This window comes from Microtus oregoni, unplaced genomic scaffold, assembly GCF_018167655.1.
Source record: "Microtus oregoni isolate MIOR12 unplaced genomic scaffold, Mior012 000006F_ref0000085, whole genome shotgun sequence".
Classification (NCBI taxonomy): Eukaryota; Metazoa; Chordata; class Mammalia; order Rodentia; family Cricetidae; genus Microtus; species Microtus oregoni.
Genome location: NW_024543065.1, coordinates 51,316,638 through 51,341,097, shown reverse-complemented (window position 1 = coordinate 51,341,097; position 24,460 = coordinate 51,316,638). Strand labels below are relative to the sequence as shown.

General features: G+C 56.6%; 3 protein-coding genes across 10 annotated transcripts; all 3 read right to left on the bottom strand.

Moving 5' to 3' along the window:
• Positions 1 to 361: 361 nt before the first annotated feature.
• Positions 362 to 4,491, bottom strand: Six5 (SIX homeobox 5). Its single transcript, XM_041654001.1, has 3 exons — positions 3,334 to 4,491; positions 1,773 to 2,581; positions 362 to 1,637 (listed from the first exon to the last, which is right to left on the bottom strand). The coding sequence occupies exons 1-3, from the start codon at positions 4,110 to 4,112 to the stop codon at positions 1,048 to 1,050; spliced, it is 2,178 nt and encodes a 725-aa protein (XP_041509935.1). The 5' UTR covers positions 4,113 to 4,491; the 3' UTR covers positions 362 to 1,047.
• Positions 4,492 to 4,916: 425 nt separating this feature from the next.
• Positions 4,917 to 15,405, bottom strand: Dmpk (DM1 protein kinase). Of its 7 annotated transcripts, none has more exons than XM_041654160.1 (15): positions 15,091 to 15,405; positions 13,187 to 13,278; positions 12,866 to 12,949; positions 12,697 to 12,792; positions 12,274 to 12,422; positions 11,989 to 12,082; positions 11,574 to 11,780; positions 11,011 to 11,274; positions 10,247 to 10,332; positions 7,653 to 7,764; positions 6,825 to 6,982; positions 6,646 to 6,743; positions 6,438 to 6,484; positions 6,071 to 6,160; positions 4,917 to 5,762 (listed from the first exon to the last, which is right to left on the bottom strand). In XM_041654160.1, exons 1-15 carry the CDS (start codon positions 15,248 to 15,250, stop codon positions 5,622 to 5,624), a joined length of 1,878 nt encoding a protein of 625 aa, XP_041510094.1. In that variant the 5' UTR covers positions 15,251 to 15,405; the 3' UTR covers positions 4,917 to 5,621. The 7 variants fall into 7 exon arrangements, with proteins under 7 accessions (XP_041510094.1, XP_041510093.1, XP_041510096.1 ...); XM_041654159.1 differs by having other exon boundaries at positions 6,071 to 6,156; XM_041654162.1 differs by having other exon boundaries at positions 11,026 to 11,274.
• Positions 15,406 to 16,508: 1,103 nt separating this feature from the next.
• On the bottom strand, positions 16,509 to 23,241 carry Dmwd (DM1 locus, WD repeat containing). 2 transcript variants are annotated; one of them, XM_041654318.1, is made up of 5 exons: positions 22,723 to 23,241; positions 21,067 to 21,249; positions 17,968 to 19,227; positions 17,262 to 17,336; positions 16,509 to 17,031 (listed from the first exon to the last, which is right to left on the bottom strand). In XM_041654318.1, exons 1-5 carry the CDS (start codon positions 23,152 to 23,154, stop codon positions 16,984 to 16,986), a joined length of 1,998 nt encoding a protein of 665 aa, XP_041510252.1. In that variant the 5' UTR covers positions 23,155 to 23,241; the 3' UTR covers positions 16,509 to 16,983. The 2 variants fall into 2 exon arrangements, with proteins under 2 accessions (XP_041510252.1, XP_041510253.1); XM_041654319.1 differs by lacking the exon at positions 17,262 to 17,336.
• Between the last annotated feature and the right edge of the window lie 1,219 nt (positions 23,242 to 24,460).

Sequence of the window (24,460 nt, the reverse complement as noted above, 5' to 3'; positions counted from 1 at the left end):
TATTTACTAGCCTTTCCCACCTGTTCTAAAGGATAGTGCCCAGATGAAATGCAGCTCAGAATCAATCCTGCTTCAGCCCCATTTGTTCTCATTGCACACTTCCCTACTCTAGCTGTCCTAAAATGAAGTGGAACCCTTAAGAGCAGGGGAGAAGCAATGCTGTATCCAGAATCCCTTTGCTTCTGAAATTTGAGTTCCACAGGTATGAACTCAACTCCTTTACCTTGAAAATCCAGGCTTGGGATGTGATGACCCATGTCTATAATTCCAACATTTAGGAGGTTGAGGCAGAAAGATAGGATTTGAGGCCAGCCTGGACTATAGAACATGACCCCATCTCAAAAAGAACCCAAACAAAAAGAGCAAGCCACAACCTCAGGCTTCGTGTTGTCTAGTTCTTTCTTGGGCTGGTTGTTTGGCAGGTGACCCTTACCCCAATGGCTCTGTTGTCTGTTAACTTGACTTTAATTGAAATGGAGGCATAACATGTCCTAGAAAAATAAAGATTTACGATACAAACTAGACAAAGAGGCCAGGGTTGCCCGAGTGGGCAGGGGGAAATCTTTGGTCTGGGACTGGATCCTGGGGCTCAAGTCAAGGGAAGTAGGGGAAGGGTCCCATGCACCCATCAGACCCTCCTCAGCAGAAGGGCTCTCTGGGTCACACCCTGGTCTCCCATCCCTGGGATTCAGGCAGTTCTGGGAGCACTAGGTATCCGTGGGCCTATTAATAGTGTTATGGTGAGGGTGCTGGCTGGAAACCAGCCACTTAGCAGGGCCTTCCTCAACTAGTACCAAGTAGAGGACAAAGCCCTAGTCAGGACCCCTAGAGCCCCATGCAAAGAGGGCTGTAACAAAAGACTTCCCATCAGGCAAGGGACAGTGCCCTGACTGGGGTGGTTCCTCTGGCTTCTCCAGGGCTTGCAGCTCGTCCAGCGTGGAGGGTTGTAGTGTGGGACCTTCAGACTGCAGCCACTTTACTGAGGGTTCCTCCTTCTGTCCTAGCACCTTGAGCACCATTGTCAGGAGAGGTGAAAAGTCCAAGCAATCACAGTTCCAAGGGCTCCTCCACAGGCACTGACTGCAACTGGGTCAGGACCTTGGCCTCAGCTTCTGGCCCCTCATCAACCTCAGTCCCTGCTGTGGTCCCCAGGAGCAGCCCCTGGGAGTCAGGGTCTGGCAATCTCAGCACAGTGTGGGTGGCCTGTGTCCCCAGCCCCTCCACCCCTGTGCTCAGTTCCAGCCCTGCTGGCCAGACTGGCACAGCTGCAGGTGACAACATCAGACCCTCAGGCAGGGGTGCTGGGAAGCTAGGCAGCAGGCCAGAGGAGTCCGGGGAGAAAGGCAGGCTGGTGGCAGAGGTGACAGCAGGAGCAGGTGGCAGTGGCTGAGTAGAGATTGGCCCCAGAGTGTGACCCTCAGGGAGGGTGGGGCTGGGGGTCACTGGGAGGGCTCCTTCAGGCACTGTGATGGCTGGCTCTTGCTTCAGGGGCAGGGCTAGGCTGGGGGCAGGTGGCAGGACTTGGGAAACGAGCATGCTGGTGGGAAAGGTAGCAGTAAGGATGATCTTGCCCTGTTGCACAGCTACCCCAGTGACAATAGGGCTGCCAGACACAGGGTTGGCCAGGAGGAAGTTTCCTGTGGAGAGAAGAGATGGAGGGCAAGATGCTGGAGAGCAGGCAGAGGAACCAGTAGGCTTAACCCCAAGAGATGTACCAGAAGCAGAACACGGGCTCCCCCAGCCCAGCAGGCCCGAGGAAAGCAGGAGGGTACCTGGGGTGGCGGCTGAGGGAAGTTGCAGTGCAGTCACTCCCACACCAGAGTTTATCAGGTGCACATTACCAGGCCCCGCTGGAGCTGCCACCTTCACAGGGCTGCCTGGCCCAGCTGCCAACAGCTGGAGTGGCCCCACAGCCTGAGGCAGGGTCACCACCTGGGAAGTGGGTACCACCTGAGGCAAGTTCAGCAGTGGGGAGGTGGGGCTTAGGCCTGTTGGGTACCCAGAAGAGGGGGAGAGTGGTACAACCTGCGGAGCAGCCACTGAGGACACAGCTCCTGGGGTCAGAGAGAAGGTGGAGGTGGGTGGGGGACCAGGGACTACTTGGGGCAGGGTCCCTGGGACTTCCTCGCCAGCTGTCCCAGGAACAGCTCCCTGAACCCCTTTGGTCTCAGGAGCCTCAGACGAAGCCTCTTCCAATCTAACCTCTCCTGTCTGAGGGTCCAGGACAAGGGAAGTCTTGGCCTCATTGGCTCCCTGGGGGCTGGGTTGTGGTGGTGGCGCGCCCCCGCCTCCTGTGAGCAGCAGTGGCCCCAGGCTGGAAGCCTCTCCTAGAGCCAAGCTATTGATGATGACTGGGCTGCCATTGAGGAGCACTGCTGGGGGGCTGCTGGCTGCCAGGAAACTGCCATTCACTAGGATAGAGGAGGAGGCGGGGCACGTCGCAGGAGGGGTGGCCCCCGCTAGAAAGATAGAATTCTGGGTGGGGGCCTCAGCAGCTACGGGGGCCACACTCCTCTCCAGGTCCTCCGGACTTCGGCTGGACTCGGACTCATCCTCAGTAGTGGGGTTCCCATCGGACTCACTGGCAGGAAAAAGGGTTAAGTCTCAGGTCTGAAGGCTGCTTTGCCCTAGAGGCAGAGGCAACCCAAACTCCTGTTAACTCTTTGAGCCCTTCAGAGGACCCGCACGGATCCCAGAGCCTCCACAAACCCTGCTGGGGTTGACAGCATAGCGGGAATGTAAAGCCGGAGGGAAGCTTTTCCTATTCCTTTGGCTTGCAGCCGAGCACCCAGTCCGCCCCAAGTCCCCTGGGTCAGCAGGCGCGTGGCAGCAGAGCGAGGCAGCAGCCTTTACTCCAGTTCTTCCCCCTTTCCTCCCCTGGGGCGTCAGAGACCAGAACTAGAGGCCTCGCGCTGGGGTGGGAGGAGAAGGGCTTGGGTTACAAGAGAAACCGGAGCCGGAGAAGGTTCACGTTTCACAACAAAGGCAGGCAACAGACCATGCTGTTTGGGCCGGAGGGGGCGTGGGGGTGGGCGTAAGTAATGGTCACCAAGGGTTGCAGAGGTCCTCGCCCTAGGTGCCTTAGACAAAGGCCTCCTTACCCTTACCATCACCCCTCTAGGGGACCCTCCTCCCTTTTCTCATTGCTCCCTGAACTGCAGCCCCAACCTAGAAACAGAGCCAGAACCTCAGCCCCCTGGGGCAGTGATGCCCAGAGAACCCAGGGTGTGCCTGATCTCTCTGCGCTCAGCCCGTGCGCTCGCCAACGCCGAGGGGTACCAAGGGTCAGGCGCGCAGACTCCAGCGGGAACCGAGGAAGGCCGGTCCCCTCACCTTTTGCAGGGCGCTCCGCCGCCGGTCCCAGTTCGGTCGCGCTGTCGCCGGTTCTTGAACCAGTTGCTGACCTGTGTGAGCGAGAGGCCGGTGAGCGTGGCCAGGCGGCGCTTCTCGTCTGGCGTGGGATAGCGGTTGCCGCGGTAGCAGGCCTTGAGCGCCGCGCGCGAGCGCTCCTTGAAGCAGTAGACGGTCTCCTCGCCGTCCCAGATGGTCTTGGGCAGAGGGAACTTCTTGCGCAGCCGGTACTTGTCCACCGCGCCCAGGGCACGGCCTCGGGCCCGCTCGGCCTCGTGGTAGCGCGCGCGCAGGTAGAGGTCCTGCAGGAAGGCGTGGTGGGCGGCGGGGAAAGGGCGGCTCTCTAGGAGCCGGTAGAGCTCGGCGTATTCACCCCGCTGAAAGGCCACTAGGGCCCGCGCGCGCAGCACCGGATCGCTGCCACGTAGGCGCTCGGCCGGGGGCAGCGCGCCCAGGAAGCGGCTCAAGCGGCCGGCGTGGCCAGCCTGCAGCAGCGCCTCGCACACACACGCCACCTGCTCGGGCGAGAAGCGGAGGCCCGTGGGCTCCTCGGCCGCGGTCTCGGAGGGAGACGCCGGGGCACCCGGGGACCCGGAATCTGCCGCCGCCGCCTCGCCCGCCCCGGCCGCCGCCGCCTCCCCCTCGGCCTCCTGCAGAGTCTGCAGAAGCTGGCGCGCTTCCTCCTCCTCTTCCTCGGTCGCAGCCGCTGCCTCCCCCGCGGCTGCCGGCCCCGTGCTCGGCTCGGCAGGCGAGGTAGCCATGTTTGGCAACTTTGGGAAGTTCCTCCCTCCTCTGCCGCCTCCTGCGGGCTTCCCCAGCCCCCTCCCCCGCTCAGTCGTCCTCGCCTCCCCAGTCCCCTCGCGGTCTTCTGGCCCTCTCCCGGCCCAAAGGCTAGACTCAGCTCTGCACTCGGGTCTGTCCCTGTGTCTGTGTGTCCACCCCCCTCCCTGGCTGTCGGAATTCTTTGTTTTCCCTGCGCCTCTGGCCGCGCTTTCGGCCTTCCCCTGCGTGTGCCTCTGGCTCAGGGCCTCAGTTTCCCCATCAGGGCAACGGAGAAGGTAGTGGGCCGTCCAGCAAGGTTAAGGGCGCGAAGCCGCTTCGATCTCCCGGGTCCCTAGAAGGCCCTCTCCCTATCTCCGCGCCCCGCTCCGCCCCTCGGAATTCCCGGCCCCGCGGGGAGGGGGCGGATCTGGCAGGGAGGCGGGGCGGGAGAAAAGCGCTAGAAAGTTTTCAGCAACTTTTCTGAAGCGTCGGTCTTAGGAGCGGATGCGCGTGGCTTGCGCAGGCGCGATGGGAGGATGGCAGTGGGCGCCCTGCTGGCCCAGCCCCCTACTTTTCCAAGCTTGAGTAGCACAGCTGGGTCACAGCTGGGCGGGGGCGGTGGTGTCTCCGATGGCTTGTTGCTCCTCTCCTACTGGCTGGATGCCTAAGCTCCGCCCTTCATCTCTATTCGTTCGCTTTGCGTCCCACTAGCTCCGAATCAAGCTATTGGTTGTGTCTACGGGTCTCTCTATTGGCCTACCGGAGGCTTCCTCCCCACAGCAGGGACTTCGCGGAGCTCAGGGCAGACCAGAAAGTATTTTATTCTCAAGGGTCGGGAGTGGGTTTATAGGTGGGGACAGACAATAAATACCGAGGAATGTAGAGTCTCAGTGCATCCAAAACGTGGGTCCCGGAGTCTGTCAGTGAGTCAGAGGACAAGGTCAATAAATACCCACACTGCCTTGGGGGAGGGGGTGTGCAGCAGTGGCTCCAACGGCAGCATATGTGAGGAAGGGGTCGTCGCAGCATCCCTAGGAGCGGGGCTGTTCAAAGCCAGAGGCTCCCATGAAAGATAGAGGTTGTGCTGATCATTTGCTATGGGACTGGGACCTCCCCAGAGATCAGGGGCTCATAAACAAGGATTTATGGTTTGTGACCAGTGGCTGGAAGCGTGAAAAGTGAAATCGGATGGGCTGAGCCGTTTGCCTATCCACGTCGGGCCTGAGTAAAGTGGTCGGCGAATGTCCTGGCAGTAGCAGCAGCATTCAAGCCGCCTGCCCTGCAGGAACCGGGTTCCTGCGCACGGGGTCCTGCTCCTCCCTCCCCGGCCGCCAGGGGGCAGGCCCGGATCACAGGAGCGGAGCCGGGTGGGGTCACAGGCTCGCAGAAGTGTAGAGTGGGGTGGCTGGAGGGGGAGGGAGGATGGGCACAGAGACGCTCTGGGCCGTTCCCAGGTCACCCGGCTTTCCAGGGGGGCCTAGATGAAAGATGGCTTGGAGTCTTAGGGTTCAGGGGGCGAAGGTGGCTCCCGGGAAACACCAGATTGGGGTATAGGCCACCAACCCAGTGCAGCCCAGTGTGGCGGCAGCAGCCAGAGCAACGGCGAACAGGAGCAGGCAACGCGCCTCGGATAGGCCAGACCTAAGGAGCTGCAGGCAAGAGGGCAGGATTAGCAACTGGCTCCAGGGAGCAGCCCAGCCTGTACCCATAGATGGGCCAAGAATCCTCTGAGCGCATCCCTGATGCCCCACAGCCCACAGTTACAGTTGACTGCTCGCAAGCCTGAGCTCCCTTCAGAACTCATCATTGGCTACTTCGTAGCGGCTTGTGTTGATTGGCCGCCCGATCACCCTCCCTCCCTGCAGCGGCCGAGCTCCACAGGGGCACAGCAAAGCAGTGATGACACTCAGTGGGCGGAGCGAGGCAAAAGCCCGTGATGGGAGGACTTGGGACATACCCTGGCAGGGAGCAGCAGGTGACGGCGGTGCACGGGGCCTGGCCCCACCAGCGGGCATTGGCCCAGAGCCACGGCCGGGGGGCCATCTAGCTGGAGAGAGAAGGGACAGGTGACCCGATCGGAGCCCAGCCCGGCCGGCCGCCTTCAGCAGCAGGGCAAGAGGCAGTATAGGGAGTCAAGGCAAGAACGGGAATCTAGGAAATTCCTTTGGGGAAGATTTGGCAAAGGGCCTGAAACAAGGGAGAGCTGGTAGATGGCAGACTGAGTGAAGGGTATCTTCCTTCTGGAGCCCCCAAAGAGAGCGAGCCCTAATGTGGACGGGGAGATGGGCAGATCTGAGTGGGGATGGGGAAGAAAGGGGTCTTACATGGGAAGGTGGATCCATGGCCCAGGGACTGGGGACCCCCATGACAGCTGGAAGGAGAAGAGAGGTGTATGGAGCGTGGAGGGCGGAAAAGGGCGGTGGCTCGGCGTGCCCCAGCCTGGGACCCTCCCCTGTCCCAAGTGTCCACACACCCAGCACGCCCCCATCTTCACCCGGTGCCCTCCTGGCCTGGGGTGTGTGAGGGACTCGCCTGGGGCTCCCGGAGGCTGCAGCATCTCCATCCGCTCTTGCAGCTGCCGAACGTGAGCCTCCAGGTCTCGGTTCCGGACTTCGGCCTCCTGCAATTGGCTGCAGGAAAACAGGAAGGTAAGCCAGCCCATAGGGTGAAGGACTGGGAAGGTTGCTGGCACCCCGCACTCTGACTCCAACCTGGAGAAGTTCTGGTTGGCAGTGCGGATGGCTTCCAGCTCGCGGCTCAGGCTCTGCCGGGTGAGAACCTCCTCCTCCAGGGCTTCCTGGAGCTCCCGCAGCGTCATGACGGTCTCAGCCTCTGCTGCAGGGACAGCTGCTGGGCCGGCCACTTCTGCCTGTAGGTGGGGATCGAGTTTGGGACCACCACTGGGCTCAGTCCTGCACACCCTTCCCCTGGCCTTCTCTCTGGTAACCTAGTAGGTTCTGGGACAGTCAACACGGGCACTGAAGGGCTGGCATCAGAACTTGATTGTGTCCCTCCCAATCCCACAGTGCTTCAGACAAATCTGGCTTTACCCACAGGCCTCTGGCCTGCTCTCTACATCCTCCCCTCCTTCCAAGGCCACCTACCACCTGTAGCTTTAAGAAACAGCATCCCACCTGGTGAGCTCTGGTCTCATTCTTCCACCTGATAAGGACCCCTAACTCAGCCTCCTCCAGGTGATCAGCAGTCCCTCCCTCCCTTCCAGCCCTGGTTGGTGTTGCTTTCGGACCCCACACCCAGCCTGGGGAAGCATCTACCTCTGAGCTGCGGATTCCCTAGTTCTCTGTTATTTTTCACTCGAAGACAGGGTCTCATTGCATAACACAAGCAAGCCTTGACTTTGGGATCCTTCCTGAGTACCTAGGGCATGCTACTGGGTCTTACTGAAGCAGCAGCCTGCCAGGGGCCACTGCAATGTCCTCTAAACTGCAGCACTTGGCTCAGCAGGTGCACCCACCCAGCAAGCTCCGCCCTTCTCTCTGCAGGTTCTTGGTCAGCCCTCCTCTCCTCTGTCTACTCACCACTTGATTGGGTGGGGACACTGGTGGCTCCAAGTTGAGCACTTGCAAGTCTGCCTCAGGCAACTGCAGGGCCTCCAGTTCCATAGGGGTGGGGTCCAGGACCTCATTGTCTCTGAGAAGAGGAAGAGGCTGCCAAACAGGGATCTGGGGCTCCCAAGGCTGTGGGTAGGCCAAGCTTCCAAGACCCCATGGCTCAAGGAGGAGCAGGGAAAACTGCCAGGGCTAGTTGACAGCCCCTCCTCTGCCTAACAAAGCCTCTGCTGACAGGACCTCTGCCTCTTGGCTACCTCGCTGGCTGACTGAGCAGTATGGCTCTACAGAGGGTGGGCTATATCCTCTTCTACCCAGTGTGGGATAGAAGCTGCTATCAAAACATAGGCTGTTCTTAGTTAGCTGTGCCTGTCTGGGACATGCCCAATGGTAATCACCTGTACAAGTTTCCTCTAAGTGCTCCTGCTTCCCAGTTTACTCCTGAGAAGTGGCCTATTCATTTGTCATTTTGTGGCAATGCAGATTAAGCCAGGAAATCATACAGGAGAGTTAAGATCTCTCTGTTGTTAAGACAGAAACTCTGTGTAGCCCCGGCTGTCCTGGAACTCACTCTGTAGATTATGCTGGCCTCAAACTCAAGATTGCCCATTTCTGCCTCCCCAGGTGGTGGGATTAAAGGCATGTGCCATGCCTGAATAGGTTTTTTTTTTTCTTTAAGGATTTATTATTATCTTTAGTACTTTTTAAATCTTTGTCTTTCTTTTGAGACAAGAGTTCATGTAGCTTAGGCTGGCCTGGAACTTGCTATAGCTAATGATGACTGTGAACTTTTCATCTTCCTGTTGTCTCCTCCCTGGTGCTTGGATGACAGGTGTGACCCACCATGCATCCTTTCCACAGTGCTGAGGTCAAAGCCCAGGACCTGAGCGTGCTAGGTAAGCACTCCCCCCAGAGCTGGGGATGCTCTCCTGTACGGGGCTATGCTCCCAGTCCAGGAAGCACTGTCTTATCTGAATAACTGATTTCTTGTTTTGTTGTTTTTGAGACCAAGCTCTTACTATATACCGTACTGTACCAGGTTGGCCTTGACCTTGTGACTCTCCTACCTCCACTACCCCAGTACTGGCACCACACGTGTGCCACCACATGCCTAACCAATAATGAATTTATTTCTGGTATTTCAAGACAAGTTCTCACTCTGTAGCCCAGGCTGGCCTCCTTGATGGTGGGGTTCCAGGGTAAGACACCCTGCTTAGCAATAGTGGATGCTGTCTGTCTATCTTTTGTTTCTTGTAGCCCAGGCTGGTACTAGACTCACTATATAGCCCAAAATAGTCTTGAACTTCTGATCCTCCTGCTTCTACTCTAAGTGCTGGAATTACAAGTTTGTGCCACCACACCTAGCATAATGAATGGATGCTTTGAAAAGGCTTTACTGACCAGGCATGGTGGTACATGCCCATAATCATAGCACTCTAAGGCCAGCTTAGGCTGTATGAACAAGATCCTGCCTCAGAAAAGAAGACAAAAAAACTTTAAAAACTTAAAAGTTGTTTTATTGTTATGTACTCCAATAAGTTAATGTTCTTAAAATAAACTGTCAGATTCCAGGCCTGTTTCCTAAGAACCTGGGTCCTATGACATCTCTTAGAAACATAAAAGTCAATAGCTGGAAGATTCTGGAAGGCTGAGAATAGATTTTTGGGTTATACAACTGAACTGAAATGCTGAAGTACATATGGCCAGGAAAGCCATAGCTACATAATAGAGGGACTGGTCTCAAAAAAGCAAAACAAAACAAAGTACATATGTGTTCCTGTACAGGCTAGTCTTATGTCAACTTGATACAAGCTGACGTCATCAAAGAGGAGGGAGCCTCAATTAAGAAAATGCCTTCAAGGGCTGGAGAGATGGCTCAGCGGTTAAGAGCATTGACTGCTCTTCCCGAGGACCCAGGTTCAATTCCCAGCACCCACATGGCAGCTCACAACTGTCTGAAAATCCAGTTCCAGGGGATCTGATACCTTCACACCAATGCACATAAAATAAGGTTAAATAAACCATAAAAAGATTTTTAAAAAAAGAAAATGCCTTCAAGCCCGCTGGTGGCAGTGGTGGCACATATGTTTAATCTCAGCACTCAGGAGGCAAAGGCAGCCTAGTCTACAGAGTGAGTTCCAGGACAGCCAGGGCTACTCAGAGAAACCCTGTCTCAAAAAACCACCAACCTAAAACCATCAAGCTTCAGGCAAGCCTATAGAGCATTTTCTTAATTAGTCATTGATGGGCGAGGATCCAGCCCATTGCTGGTAGAGCAAGCCAGTAAGCAGCACCCTCCATGGCCTCTGCAACAGCTCCCGCCTCCAGGTTCCTGCCCTATTTGAGTTTCTGCCCTGACTTCCTTCAGTGATGTACAGTGATGTGGAGTGGAAGCCAAATAAACCCTTTCCTCCCCAATCTGCACTTGGTCATGGTGTTTCATTACAGCGACAGAAACCCTAACTAAGACAGTTCCTAAGAAACCTTGGTTTCAAGACTGATCCTTCGAACTGACTGATTGAGGTGAGCCTTCACACACATAGCCAGTAGGCAATCACGCTTACCTGAGGGCCATGCAAGAGTAGGAGTAACCCACAAAAGGCAGGTGGACCCCAAGTGGCATGTCCTCCTGCATGTCCGATAGTGTCTCCTATGGAAGAGGTGCAGGGCTGTGGCCAACAATTGTCAGGGTTGGCCCCTCACCCCTCTCTAATCATAGCATGACTGTCCCCATTAAGCCAACCCCATGAGTTAAGGTGTCCCTTCTATCATTTTCTCTTCTATCTTGCTGCTTCTTGTTGGGCCTTGGCCCACACCACACTTTTCTCTACTGCAGTGGGCCACGGCAGGACCTAGAGCTTGTTGAATCTAATGCTGAGAGAGCACTAGCCTGAGAGAGGATCTCCTGCCTCTCTTGGAATCCTTTGGGGCCTCAGCTCAGTCTCCTCCAAGAAGCTCTTCAGCACCTTCCAGGCCGGGTCCATTTTAGCCTTGCTAACAGTGAGACCTCACTGTCTGGAGAACTGGTCACCTGTGTGTCCTCAAGTCTGAGTGGGCACATTGCAGTGCTCTAGGTAACGATGTGGGACCAAAGAAGGTGGTCACTCCATTGTTTTATTTTTCAAGGGGGAGGTCTCACTATGTAGCCCTGACTGGCCTGGAACTCATGATGTAGACCATGTTGGCCTTGATCCACCAGAGATCTACCTGCCTCTGCTTCTGAAGCCCTGGGATTAAAGGTGTGCACCATCACACCTAGCTGATCATCCCAATTTTATGAGGGGGTTAGAGAAGTCCCCTTAACCACTCAGGAATTGCAGGTACGTACCCCGCCCCCGCTCACCATGGCAGTGAGCCGGTCCTCTACCACATCAAAGTTGCATGTGTCCGTGGCACCCTCGAAGTCTGGTGTAAAGGGGGGTACACTGTCTCGGAGAACCTCCCAATCAAGGCCACAGAAGAAAGGGTGCTTCTGGAAATCACCTGCCCCACCTCGGCCTAGCCTTATCTCCGCAGGGCACAGCAGGCCCCGAATGAGATCTTGAGCTTCCTCAGGGACACCCGTGTCTGCCAGAGGCAGAGACAGGTGTTCCTGTTCAGAAAGCAGAGAAAAGCGAGTCAGTCCTGGGTTGAAGAGCTGCCTCACTGGGCAAGAGCACTGGCTGTTTCAGCAGAGATACCACGGTTCTATGTCCCGGCACCCACATGGCAGCACACAAGTCTGTCTCTACTTCCAGGGGACCACATGCCCTTTGACTTTCGTGAGCACTTACATAGTGCACAGACATACAGGCAGCTTAAACTTATACATACTTATATAAATATCTTTTTTAAAAAAAGCCTGGGAGCATGCGCCATCATGCCAGGTGCCCTGCTGGCTCCCGTGCTCACCTTGTAATGCACAATCTTGGCATACGTCTCAGCCGTGGAGTCGGCGTAGAAGGGTGTCTGCCCGTAGAACATTTCATAGGCGAACACGCCCAGCGCCCACCAGTCACACTCAGGCCCGTAGCTACCTGCCCCAGGCCCTCCGCCAACAGCCTGCAGAATCTCAGGAGACAGGTAGTCCGGGGTGCCCACAGCCACCAGCGACCTCACCTGTGCCAACCAGACCTGAATGCTAAGCCCTTCCCCTGACTGTACAATCTGGAGCACAGGATGTCCCCAGTAAAGCTCCTTTCTTGCTCCACATCCAGCCCAGCCCTTACCCAAGCTCCACTCTTCAGCTCTCCAACCCAACCCCGCCTCCTGCACCTTCTGCTCCCTAACTGGTGGGGAGAGTTTCACCAGGCTCTTCCCATCATACCTTTCCATCAGGCTGGAGTTTGAGGCAGGAGCCAAAGTCGGCCAGACGGATGTGCCCACACCGGTCCAGCAAAATGTTATCTGGTTTGATGTCCCTGTGCACAGACAAGGAAGGAGGTGCTTGAAAGACTGTACTCCTGGGTCCCATCAGGCTCGGTCCAGTTCCACCCCAGCAGGGATTCTACAATTCTAGACCCCATTCCTGCCCCCAATGGGATCTGACGTCAAGGTACCCTTCCTTCCCACACAAACTCTGCTAACCCTCCAAGGGCCCTGCCACGCCCACCTGTGCACGTAGCCCAGCCGGTGCACCGAGTCTATGGCCATGACAATCTCGGCCAGGTAGAAGCGCGCCATCTCGGCGGGGATCCGCTCCCCAAACTTGCTCAGCAGCGTTAGCAGGTCCCCGCCCACGTAGTATTCCATGACCAGGTACTGGGAGCAGGCGTGTCACAGGGGGTTGGTTGCCCCCAAGACTCCCTGAGACACCCCATCCCCAAGCATAGAGCCCTCCACTGTGATAGAGTGCCCCAGAGATCCGAACCAAGGCCAAACCAGACATCACCTCTTTTCTCAAGAAAGGTCCCTCTTCTTCCTGAGACATATTCCTACCCGCCCCCGGCCTACAGCTGCTCTCCCTACTTCAGCTTTCTTGACTTGAGGTGGTGTATCTGTCACTCCTTCCTGGTCACCCGGGCCCGGAGCTCACCAGGTAGTTCTCATCCTGGAAGGCAAAGTGCAGCTGCGTGATCCAGCGCCGGTCCCCTTTCACCAATACATCCCTTTCTTCCCGGAAGCACGACACCTGTGAGGCAGGAGCGATGCTGCAGAAGGTGAGCTGGAGAGATAAGGGCGCCTCCCCCAGCCCTGGTCCTCACCTCGCCTCTCTTCAGCATGTCCCACTTATTCATAATCTTCATGGCATACACCTGGCCTGTCTGTTTCATCTTCACCACCGCTACCTAAAGGCAGAACCGGGATGATAGCTGAGGTGGCAGGGAAAACAGCAAGGCTCACTCAGATAGGACTCCACCCTTATCTCCACCCAGCTTTAGCCACGCCCCCACGCACAACACCCACTGACCCCCCCCAACCCCGCCTCCACCCGAGCCTCAGCTTCAAGCTCATTCATCAATTTTTAAGGCTATGCCCCACCCACCTCAAGTAAAGTTCCACTCTCGGGCCCCTCAAAGACTCACCTCACTGAATGCCCCTCGCCCGATCACCTTCAGAATCTCAAAGTCATCCCTCTGCAGTCGGACCTCCTTAAGCCTTGCTGCAATGGGATCCACTGGGTGGGGGTGGAGGAAGAGCCAAAGGTCACGAGAACACTAGAGGCAAGTGTGGTACCCTCAGTCTCCTCTTCCCTCTGCCCCTTAGGTTGATTTTAGGGTTCTGCTTCCAAAACCTCTGTGATGTTTGGGGGCCCAGAACTGTTTCCATAGGACTGTAGGGCCGAAAGGGAGGCAGAGGGAGGGAAGCCCAAACCCATGTGACATTAGGGTGCTCAGTCAGGTCCCCTGAGATTCTCATTTAATGTCTTGCACCATGGCCTCAAAAGGCAGTGGTGTCTAGCACAGCCAATGTGAAGACTGCACTTGGGAAACTTTAGTAGAGCCTGGAGTTGGGGAGGGCACAGCCCACCAGCATCCTAGACACTGCTAGAAGCATTCTTGGTCTCCAAAGTGGGTAGAAGAGCCTTCTTACAGCCAAAGTTCCAGGAGATAAGGTCCTGAGCTAGGGTGCTTCAATAGGAGGGGAAGGCAGCCAGGTCAGAGGCTGGCAACTAGGGGGCAGGGGGCAGAGAGAGACCAGGCCTCCTTTGGGAAGTGGTCAGGACTGAGAGTGAGGATGGAGGAGGAATGAGTATAGGAAAGAGGGAGATGGTGGGTCATGGAGAAGAGAGGGGCTCGGGTAAAGTGGGCCGTCAGAGAAGACACAGCCAGGGCCAAGGCTGAGGGGGGGTTGGGAGGAGAGAGCCAAGGCATTGAGCCCTTTTAAGGCAGCGGGAACCCAGGCCCCCTCCCCCGCCCAGGCCTGGCAGGGGAGGGGAGGGGCCCACGGGATGCTGCTCGGGCCACAAAAGGACTGCTCCTTTCCAGTGGGCCAGACCCCCACCCCCACCCCTGTTCTCAGTTTACCCCCTACCAGCCCTGCCCCATCCTCTGCAAAAAGGGAGGTTGAAGGAGTCCCTGAGGGCTGCAGAGAAGAAAAGTCCTCCACAGGCTTAGTGGCCTAGCCCATGGCCTCCACCTTTCCATCTATGAAATGGGGGAGGAGAGGAGAATGAGCTGGGGCCATAGACATGGGCATACAGGACAACGACCAAGAGCAGGACCCTTAATGATGGGCACAGAGCAACAAAACAGCGTTATTTGTAAGGAGGTTGGGGTAAGCCTGTACTCTGGCTGATGTGGAGCAGGGGCAGATAAGGTCCAAGCCCATCCACTAGGCCTCAGAAGACCTTTGCAGAAGAGCATTTAAGTTGTGAGGGGAACTAGAGGCCTTGAGCTAGAACCACGAAAGCAGGTGGAAAGCCAAATGAGATCCCCAGTCTGGGCAGCCCGGTCCAGGAGAGTCCAAGACACACTCCGATGCTGAAAGTGTTCCTCAATTTGGGGGACATAAAGGATGCTGGGTGGCGCCTGTCTGCCCGGCTGGTTCTCCCCCAGGGCCTCTGTGAGTCACTGTGCCCTCACAGCTCCTGGACACCTGTCAGGGCAGCTGGGGAGGCAGACGCCAAACACCTGCCTACGGGCCGCGCCCTGGCAGCTGCCCCACGCTCTCCCTCCCCACACTCTGGGAAACCAGGGAGGGCTGTATTTTGGAGGGTGAGGGTCTTATAAGAGAAAGCTACCAGGCCCCTTTGTGGGTGCAGAGAAGGCAGCAGGTTGTGCCCATCCCAGCCTGCACTGGCTGAGTCATGGCTGGCCTCCACTGACCCTAGTCTGCCCCAGCAGGGGAGCTTGGGATCAAGGCCTGAACTCTGCTTGAGTCCGGACAGGAAGACCTCGTCAAGCCTCCTGCCCTCCACAGCCAGTTCCTGCCCTGTAGACCCACCTCTACCTTGCCCCTCCACCCCATGCCTCCTGCCCATACTCACCCCACTGCAAGAAGTCGGCCACATACTTGTCCTGGGCTAGGTGGGAGGCGCCCAGCTCCTGGTGGACGCCCAGGAGAAGGTCGAGCAGGGGCTCCAGCCCCAGGAAGCCGGGGTCCAGCACCAGCTGCTGGAGCTGCCTCAGCCGCACCTCGGCTGACATGTTGGGCAGGCAGCACCATGGCCCCTCCCCGGGCCGGAGCTCGGGGTCTTCCTGTCACGGGGCCTGGCTACCCCCGTCCAGGCCCCAGGACCCTGGCTGCATGTCTGCCTGTCCCTGACTATCCCTTGGGTCCCTCTGGCCAGTTCTAAGGCTGAGGCCTCCTCCTCTTTTCCCCACCCCTTGGCCCAGCCCCCCTCCCGCCTCCCAGCTTTAACCCCTCCTAAGCCAACACCCCAACTCCTTTCTTTCAGGGCCCCTCAAAACTCTTTGATGCCCAATGTCAAAGGATAGAGTAGTACTCCACAGATGACCCCCCAAAGCCCCTACCCACCCACAAAAGGATAGAGCAGAGGGAGTTACAGGTGTGAGGTGTCAGTGCCCAGAAGTGCCAATCTAAGTTCAGAGCTGGGAGGGGTGGGGAAAGGGGCTGATGCCTAGGCCCACAGGGGAGGGGGGCAGAGGCCAGGGGCAGCTTCTTCGTGACTCAGCAATGGATTCCGACTTTGGGACAGTTAAATTTAGTTCCTGTGCCTGCTGTATTACACGCCCCCCCTTTTTTGGCAGGAGGTGGAAGGGAGATCAGAAGGGAACCTAGCCAGCCACCAGGGCCAGGGGTGACCTGCTGGCCCAAGCCTGGGGAAGGCAAGTGGTGGAGCCAGGCCCTCCCCAAATGAGAGAGACCCCAAAATAGCTCCCTGGCCACAGGCCGGGGCAGCCACATTCCTGCCCAGGCTAGGATTAGAGACAGAAACATTTTGGGGGTTGGGGGTGGAGCCATCTGGACAGCCAGCCAGGAGACATGTTAGTGTCTTTCTAGGGTGGCCAGTTCTCTGGGGAGGAAATCATGGCCTCCAGCAGCTGGCACTTCAAGGGCCAGGGGCACCAGGCTACAAAGGCATATCCAGAAGATGAGGCACAGCTCAATTCCCAGCACCCTCCCCTCCTCCTGGAAGAGCATGCTTGGATAGTCCTGACACTTTAAAACAAGTTTCAACACCTCTGAAGGACCTAGCAGGAAGGGGCCACCTCAGTCTCTTGATTCTGAGGGTCAGGGATTCTTCTTCCAAAGGACTCTGCTCAGGGCTAGGGGATGGGGAGGCAGAGTAAATTGGCTTTCCTTTGGTCAGAGCACAGCCCCCAGGCCCCACCCCCAACACATCCCAGGGAACAGAGATAACCCTATGCCAGGACAGACACAGACAGACAGACAGACACACACACACAGACACACACACACACAAGCCCCAGGGAACAGAGACACTGTGCAAACAAAGACTTTAGTATAAATAAGAGGTCCAGGGGGGACAAGGAGGGCCCTGGGGGCTTCCATAATTTAACACTCTTCAAAAGCACAAACCATAGCGAGGGGTGGGGTGTGGGCTAGCTGGGGACACCCCCCCCAGCCCTCTCACCCAGGGGCACTGTGGACTTGGGCTTTTGTGGGTGGAGTCTCTCCCAGGAGTGACCAGTCACATGCTGAGACAGGGATGTGGGTTAACACTGATGCTTCAGAGGACAGGTCATTGTACTTGGCAGTGGGCAGAGGCCAGGGCTGAGGCACACATGCCTCTACAACCCCATGGCTGGGCCAGTCTAGGGGAATCCCCAGCACTTGGACAGGGTGGGGTTTGCAGCAGTCCTTCCGTCATGATTAGTCTTGTTAATACAGGGATCCTTGAGGTCAGCAGGGAGGATTATGGCTAGAAGGCTGGGGGCATGGGACATCCACAGCTTCACACTACAGTGCCACTGGGGGAGTTGCCTGGTTGAGAGGAGATGCCCTAGGGAGGATGAAAGGGAGGCTGGATTAGACAACACCTGGGCTTCTGCCAGTGCTGGGGTTGGGGGGGCATCCGATGGGGGCCCCTTGGCTCCCAGTCCTAGAGCTGACATCCTGGCTAGGAACAACAGCTCAGCAGCCTTCCCTGCCCCAGGAGATCCTGGGCAGACAAGACAGGACAGTGGAGAAGGAGAGACTGGGGCCCACTTCCAGCTTGGGGATTGGTCCTACCTCTACCACTGACTTGCTGGGTGACCTGGGCCAACTTGCTTCCCCTGTCTGGGCCTCGGTCTCCTCATCTGTAAACTAGGGAGACAGAGGGGTGTCTTTTAGAGTTCACACTCCCCAAGTCCTACCATCCTGCCTTCGCTGAGGCTGCTCTGACTTTTAAGGCTTCTGAACTCTAACATTCCACAGCAAAGGATCTGAGGGACTGAAGGCAGTGTGGGGTTCCAGATGCTGAGCCCACGTGCTAAAGAACCAAGATAGACCAGTGCCAGGTTTTCATCTCACCAACTAAGAGCACAACCACCACACAGCCCATCTGCAAGGCACAGTGACCAGGATCACACACCAAGCACAAGTGCAGGCCTGAGCCCCTGTGATTCCCATCCAGGCCTTTAGCTCAGAAATGGAGGAAAAGAGGCAGGCCAGAAGCCAGGCCCTCGGTTCAATCTCAGACCAACAGTGTCAGCCCCAAAATAAAGTTTCACCATTTAAAATGCAGATTTCCCATAAAAATAGGTTCTGCCTTGAGTGTTAAGTGTTAAGGGTGGGCCAGACGCGGGCCATCAGAGGTTCTTCACATGGGGCTGTGGGCCCCACCACTCTGTCTCCTACACCTGACTTCTCTGCTGACTGATGCCTGGCATTCAGGAGGCCCATGACTCAGAGGGGAGCAGGATGAGAGGATCCTGCCCAGGGTGGGTGGACTCACCGCCTTGCCTGGCCGAGCCCAGGTGCAGATGAGGCCCTCCTGGCAGGCAGTGATGATACAGTCCTCCAGGAACAGCAGCACAGTCAGGCGCTCCTGAGCGATCTTCTTGCACACGAGCGGCTCCAGTAGTGGGACCTCATGAATTCGAGGGCACAGTGCTGTGCCCAGCACCTTGGCTGGGTCCAAGCGGCTACGGGGAGCGGGGCCACTGAGCTTGTCGTTGCTGCTATTGCCCCCACTGCCCCCACGGCTGATATTCCCCAGGCTGTGGTAGCGCTTGTGTTCCTTTTCAGCCACTCGGTCCCGCCTCTCCTGCAGGGTCAGCGTGGCGAAGCGGCCAATGCTGAATGGTGTGCCGGGCTCCATTGCCACACTAGGCCCACCAGCTTTGCCACCACCAGCTGGGTGTGGGAGGCTGTTGGAGCGCGACAGGGAGCGGGGCAGGGGGCCTGTGCCTGTCTCTCCAGCCCGAGAGCTACCAGAGGCTGGTGGGGTGGCCCCAGGTGTGCCTGGGAGGGTGCGGGTACGGGCCAGAGAGGGATGAGGGGAGAGCACATCCTCTGTGAGGTCCCATAGGCAGAACTGTGTGTCCTGGCCAGCTGAGCCAAAGCGGTAGGTGATGGAGCCAGCCTTGGGTAGTGGGGACAGTGGGGCTCCTGTGTCTGAGTTGGTGGCTTCAGGCTCTTCCTCCTCACCACTGGGATCCCCATCACCACTGGCCGATGTTGCTTCCTCTGCTCGTGTGGTGTAGGGATCGAAGGCCACAGCATTGACCCAGGACTTGTGGCCATGGCCTCGAGCCACTACACGACCCTCCGTGAAGGACCACACAGTAACCAGGTCATCTTCCCCTCCCGTCACCACATAACGGCCATCAGGGCTCCAGCACACACACAGCAGACCCCCAAAGTAGCTCTTCATGAGGCCACGAAGAAGCATGCTGTCAAAGTGGAAGACACGGAGGCAGCCATCCTGGCTGACACAGGCTAGGTGTCGGCCATCGGGTGAGAATGCAAACTCGTTGAGGGGCCCCTCACCCACCGCCCACTTGGCCAGTGGATTGCGGGGTGCCTTGCTTTTAGCTGCATAGACAGCAAAGCCCTCACCCTGCTTCAACAGGCTATACTGGGGTGGGGTGGAGGTGCAGGGGTGGCTGACATTGTAGAGGTACAGGTGGCCACTGGCGTGAGATGCGAGGAATAGACTCTCAGACTCAGGCAGCCACTTCAGATAAGTCACCTTGGTCTTGTCAATCAGCCGCTGGAAAGGGAATGACAGGTGGGTTTGAGGGTGGTGATTACTTCTGATGGACTGTGTCCTATATCCTGAACCCCAGCTCCCCCACTGACTGAGACCGACTGCCATATATCACAGGGACACAGGGAAGAAAGTCGCCTGTGAGGACTCCACGGTGACTCCATGTATTGCCTAGCAAAGGATTATCCTCTAGCCACTCAGCTGTTGCTTCTGTCTTCAGTGTCAGCATACAGATCCCAGAATGCCAGTTTCCCCCAAGAAAGGGTCCCTGGTACTAGTCCCAGCAGTTGGCGCAGCATCCAAAGGACATGGCCCGAGCAATGCCCTGCACAAAATGATGGCAGCCTCACCCTTTCGGCTGCACCTATCAAACCCCTCCAGGCATCTCTCCTTTTCCCAATCAAGTCTTGCTTCCAACAAAAGCTGCGGCAAAGTGTGCCCACCCCAACCACCCAGGTCCCACTGCCACCACATGTTTCCCTGTTGGCCTCAGACACTCATAGCTGTCTCTTCCTCAATGGCCTGAGATTAGTACATTTGAGATGAGTAAATTAGTAAAATTCTAGTGCTGCCCTGTGAGAAGCCCTACAGCTTGGGGCAGGCACTGTGATGACCCAACTCCTCTCCTGGGACCAAGCTGCGCCCCACTCAGGACTGAGAAAGTCACCAGCCCTATGGTTCAGGAACAGAAGGGTATGTGGGGGACACTTCTCTGGCTCCTATTGATGAGGAGGGCAAGGTCCTTCTATGGCTTTCCAGGCCAACCCTGGTCAACACCTCCTGCTCCTTCCCAGAATGCACCTTCTGTCTTCTCTCCCTCAGCTGCTACCCTGGCCACAAAGTCAATGGCCATCCTGCCTAGGGGAGTTTATTTAAGCTGTTCCTTCTACTCTTGAGCCTAGGCAGACCTTGAACTTCTGATCCTCCTGCCTCAGCCTCCCAAATAACGGCAATAACAGACCTGTGCTAAAGGCCTGACCCACTCTCTCTATGAAATGTCCTTCCCTGGAGGCCAGCCTCCTTTAGGCTTCACTTGAGTGGCAGCTCCTGGCTGACACCTGATGAATCTGCAGTTTGTCTCCCAGCTTAAAAGTGTGGCTAGAGCAGGCCTTCCATGTGCTGGCTGAGCTGCTCCTGGATTGTGGCCTGCACAGGAGGGGACCGCAGTTCTGTGAATGGGTGAGTGCATTCTTAATCCACTCAGCGTTGGGCTTCTTTGCTCCCTCACTCCCTCTGGTCATTTGCTCATCTGAGAACATTTGTGGCCCGCCTGCCCTGGACCAGAGACAGCACAACCAGAGTACAAAGGCCCTCCCTGCCGGCTTGCTAAGGTCATCTCCTGGCATTTCCTTTTAAGTCAAGTTAGTCCAACTGAGCAGTCTTTATGAATGAGTTTCTATAGTCCTGTGAGAAGGGACACAGATCCTACTTTGCAAAAGAAAACTATTTGCTCAGACAACAGATCACTCTCCCCAAACCACAGAGTAAGTCAATGATACAGCACAGACTAGACTCCAAAGCCCAAAGAGCTCAGAATTTGAAGTCAGCAAGAACATCAAGAAAGTTCTAACTGCCTATGCGCCTCAGTCTTCCAATCTGTAAGATGGGTACTATATTTTCTTATCCATCCATGGGTGAAAACGTAAGAAGTAAAGCCTTCTTTCAGCATAGGGCTGGCACAGTAGAGGACTGGGACATTTTAATAATGACACTATCAGCAGCCGTCTGTCACTTGTTACCCTTTCCCTCATCCTGCCCCTCTCAGGCCTATTCTGTCTGCAGGCAGCTTAGTGAGTGGGTGGGTAGATAAACAAGAAGGGAGCAATGCATGTCCTCGATCACCTCTTCATTGAAGAGCTTGCTGGTGTCCTTCTTGATGAGGTCTAGGTACTGCACCTGGCCAGCAGAGAAGCCCACCAGCAAGGAAATGGTCTCTGTGGCCGCTGTAAACTGGTTGAAGTCGTGGCAGGTGGGCTGGGTCCCCTTGTAGATCCGCTTGTCGATGGGCTTGTTGAGGTCAATGGACTTGAGCCATGGGAAAAGACGAGTTTGTGGGTTAGAGCAGGGAGAGGATGGTAGAGGAAGCTGAGGTGTGTGTGTGTGTGTGGGGGGGGAACCACCAAGGGGAAGCAGGGTTAACCTCGAGGGAAGTGGCTGGGTGGGCGGGTGGGGAGAAGTAGGCAACCACAGACTGGAGGAGGCTCAAACCTAGAAGGATGGCACACACTTGCTCACTTGCACTCCACCCAATAAAGACAACAGACCCTTGCAAGGTGTAATTTAGGGTTACTGCTGCTCACAGCCTCAGGGTTCAGAATCCCTAAGAGCCTGGAGCTGATTCTCCTCCAGTCTTTCCAGCCACCACCACAGGACAACTCCAGGGGAATTAGAACAAAATTCCAAAACCCAAGGACTCAAAAATTCCAATATCCTAGGTTTTCAATTTTTTTGTACATATAGTATATACCTGTGTACATGTGTATGCATTACACACGTGGGCAAGGTCAGAGGTCAACATTTAGCATCTTTCTCTGTGGTTTTCCAGCTAACATTTGACACAGGTCTCTCACTGAACCTGGCGTTCACCGGTTCAGTTAGGCTGCCAGTGAGCCCTGAGGATCCTTCTGCCTCTGCTCCCTGAATTGGGGCTGCAGACATATACAGCTGCACCCTTCTACATGGGGTACCGGGATCCAAACTCCTGTCCTCATGCTTTCAAAGCACGCATTTCATCCACAGAGCCATCTCCGAAGCTTCATTTCTTCCCATTTGGAGTTCCTAAACTTCAGGATCTTCATCGTAGTTCAGACACTGCTCAATCATCACGATGGTCCCTCGTTATTTTAGGTACACAATCACCCCTGGGCTCTCAGGATCCCCACCTCTCTCTCTTTCCATCCTTCTGGGACTCAATGACTTTAGAGATGTCTGCCACACCTGGGGATGTCCCCTGCCAGGAACTCCATCACCTCAGAATTCCCATCATTCCTCCAAACTCCCTTCATTTCCTCCAAAGCCTCACTCTCTAGACAATGTATTCTTTAGGATCTCATTCACCAGTTGCTTTGTTCGCCGACCCCTAAGCTACACCCCCAGTCCTCCCTGCCTTTTACCTGTAAGACTCCTACCTTTATCACTTACAAATGCCTGACACAAGTCTCCAGACTCCCTCCAACACGCCAAGAATGCAGTATTTCTCCGTTCCCCATCTCCCCTGGGCCTGCATCCTCTTTGGATTCCCCATCGCCTGCACAATGTCTGCCCCTCGGAATCCGTAACCCCGCCCCCCATCTCCTCCCAGAAGCTCCAACCCGTCCAGAACGCTCACTCACCACCTCCACGAACTACCCCCCCCCCCCTCACGCGAAGATTCGCCTGCAACCTCTCAGACTCCATTAGCTCCAGGAACCAGGCTCCCCTGGGATGTCCAACCTCGGATGCTTTCTGGCACTCCGGGGACCCAGATGCTCTCGGCACCCCACGAATCGGAGCACTCACCCGTTGGCTCCCGCGGCGGCAGCAGCCGGGGTAGAAGTAAAGCTCGCGGCCCAGGTTGAAGCAGACGCGGTCTCCTCCCGCACCCAGTCCCGAGGGCGTGGAGGGCGGCTCCCCGGCGCCATCGGGCTCGCCAAGGCGCACCAGGCTGAGGCGGACGGCGGGCAGCGCGGGCCCCGTTCCGGGGCCGGCGGGCGGCGGGGACGACGCAGGGCCCGCGGCACCAGGCCCTGAGGCTGCGGCAGGTCCGGGCGGGGGCTGAGGGGGCTGCGGCGGCGCCGGGGTCTGGGCGGAGGCTGGACCCGACCTGCGTGTCGCGTCGCCGGGAAGCAGCTTGTAGAAGCCCTCGCGAGTGCGAAACTGCGACTTGATCTCAGCGCAGTCGCCCATGGCGGCGCTGGGACCCGCGCCGCCCTCCGCGCCGCCCGCCGCCATCTTGGCCGCCCACCGGGGCCCCGCCGCAGCCCCACCGCCAGCCGCCGGACCCCCCAGCCGGAAGTTGCGGACCTAGTGCCGGAAGGGGTAGGGTCGTCGCCCGGGTGACGCCTCTACGATTGGCACCCGGAACCGAAGGTGGGCGGAGCCGAGACTGTTGCTGAGGTAACGGTTCTGGGGCTGTGGGCGGGGTGATGATATGGGCGTGGTCGACGCGACAGACGCGGGCGAGTGGTTGGCTACAGGGCGTGGCCGCTAGGAACGTGCCTAGCAACGTTGAAACCTCAAGTGCTATTCAGAATCCTTGTGTTGTTACAGCTGACTCCAGGCGGGTTTTTTTGCCTTTTTATTAATTAAAAAAATTACTGCATTTATTTATTTTTGCGTTTTTGCGTAGTCAAGCGCAATGTAGAGGTCAGAGGGAGTCAAGTCCCCTCCCACCGTGTTGGTCCTAGGGATCGGAATCAGATCCTCACGCTTGGCAATAAGATCCTTTACCCGCTGAGCCATCTCGCTGACCTTTGTTTTGTCTCACACTTAGAGCCCAGGCTGTCCTCAAACGTGACCCAATCCTTTTCTCCTCGGCCTCCAGAAGTGCTTGGCTTTCAGGCCTGAGACACCATACCCAGCTCCTTGTTTCATTTGAGGCTCAATGACTTACTTCTCAGCCCTTCATTGTCTACCTGGCAACCTAAAGCCCTTCCCTTCCTCATTGTGGTCCCCTGCTGCTGGAGGAGTGAAGTAAAACCCTCCTGTGGCCTAGCTGACTCGGCCCACCTTTTTCTTGGCTTTGTTCTTCGTGAGAGAGGTCAGCTTTGTCAATTTGACACTACCTAGAATCACTTGGAAGATAGTCTCAATGAGGGACTGTCTATAGGGTAAAAGGGGCCAAGGAAAGGACACTCTGCCTCTGACTTGACCTCCAGGTGGCAGAATCCCACCAATCCCTGAGCACAAAATCCCAACCACCCCTGAACTTGTCCCAGAATTAGCCTAGAAACACACAATCCCAAGGCACCCTGGAAAAGTGCACCCCCAACCCTCCACTGTGGGAGTCACCATGCCCTAGGCAGGAGGTCCTAACTACATAAGCTCTGAACCCTGTCCAGTTTGTTGCAGCTTCTTACCCCAGAGGCAGTCACCCTCCTGAATTTTTCCTTCCCAATAAATCTAGTGAGGGAGGTTTGTTGTGCAGTGTGACACTTTCACTGGAGCAAGCAGAATGGTAACACTTTGCTTGGTGAAACTTTCCCCTAGAAGAGCAGAGCTGCAGCATTTGCTAACCCTGAGCAAACCTGTAACAACT

What these genes read in the sequence shown, in the direction of transcription:
- Dmpk (XM_041654159.1), bottom strand. Translation starts at nt 15,250, where the DNA reads ATGTCAGCCGAGGTGCGGCTGAGGCAGCTCCAGCAGCTGGTGCTGGAC. An exon ending in CGGCTGGGCTACGTGCACAG is followed by an intron (nt 12,083 to 12,273) that starts GTGGGCGTGGCA and finishes GTCTGTGCACAG; the next exon opens with GGACATCAAACCAGATAACA. An exon ending in TACTCTTGCATGGCCCTCAG is followed by an intron (nt 7,765 to 10,246) that starts GTAAGCGTGATT and finishes TCCTCTTCTCAG; the next exon opens with AGACAATGAGGTCCTGGACC.
- Dmwd (XM_041654318.1), bottom strand. Translation starts at nt 23,154, where the DNA reads ATGGCGGCGGGCGGCGCGGAGGGCGGCGCGGGTCCCAGCGCCGCCATG. An exon ending in GCAAGCTCTTCAATGAAGAG is followed by an intron (nt 19,228 to 21,066) that starts GTGATCGAGGAC and finishes TTCCCTTTCCAG; the next exon opens with CGGCTGATTGACAAGACCAA. An exon ending in CCAGCAAGTCAGTGGTAGAG is followed by an intron (nt 17,032 to 17,261) that starts GTAGGACCAATC and finishes CATCCTCCCTAG; the next exon opens with GGCATCTCCTCTCAACCAGG.
- Six5 (XM_041654001.1), bottom strand. Translation starts at nt 4,112, where the DNA reads ATGGCTACCTCGCCTGCCGAGCCGAGCACGGGGCCGGCAGCCGCGGGG. An exon ending in GGCGGAGCGCCCTGCAAAAG is followed by an intron (nt 2,582 to 3,333) that starts GTGAGGGGACCG and finishes TTTTCCTGCCAG; the next exon opens with TGAGTCCGATGGGAACCCCA. An exon ending in TCCCTCAGCCGCCACCCCAG is followed by an intron (nt 1,638 to 1,772) that starts GTACCCTCCTGC and finishes TTCTCTCCACAG; the next exon opens with GAAACTTCCTCCTGGCCAAC.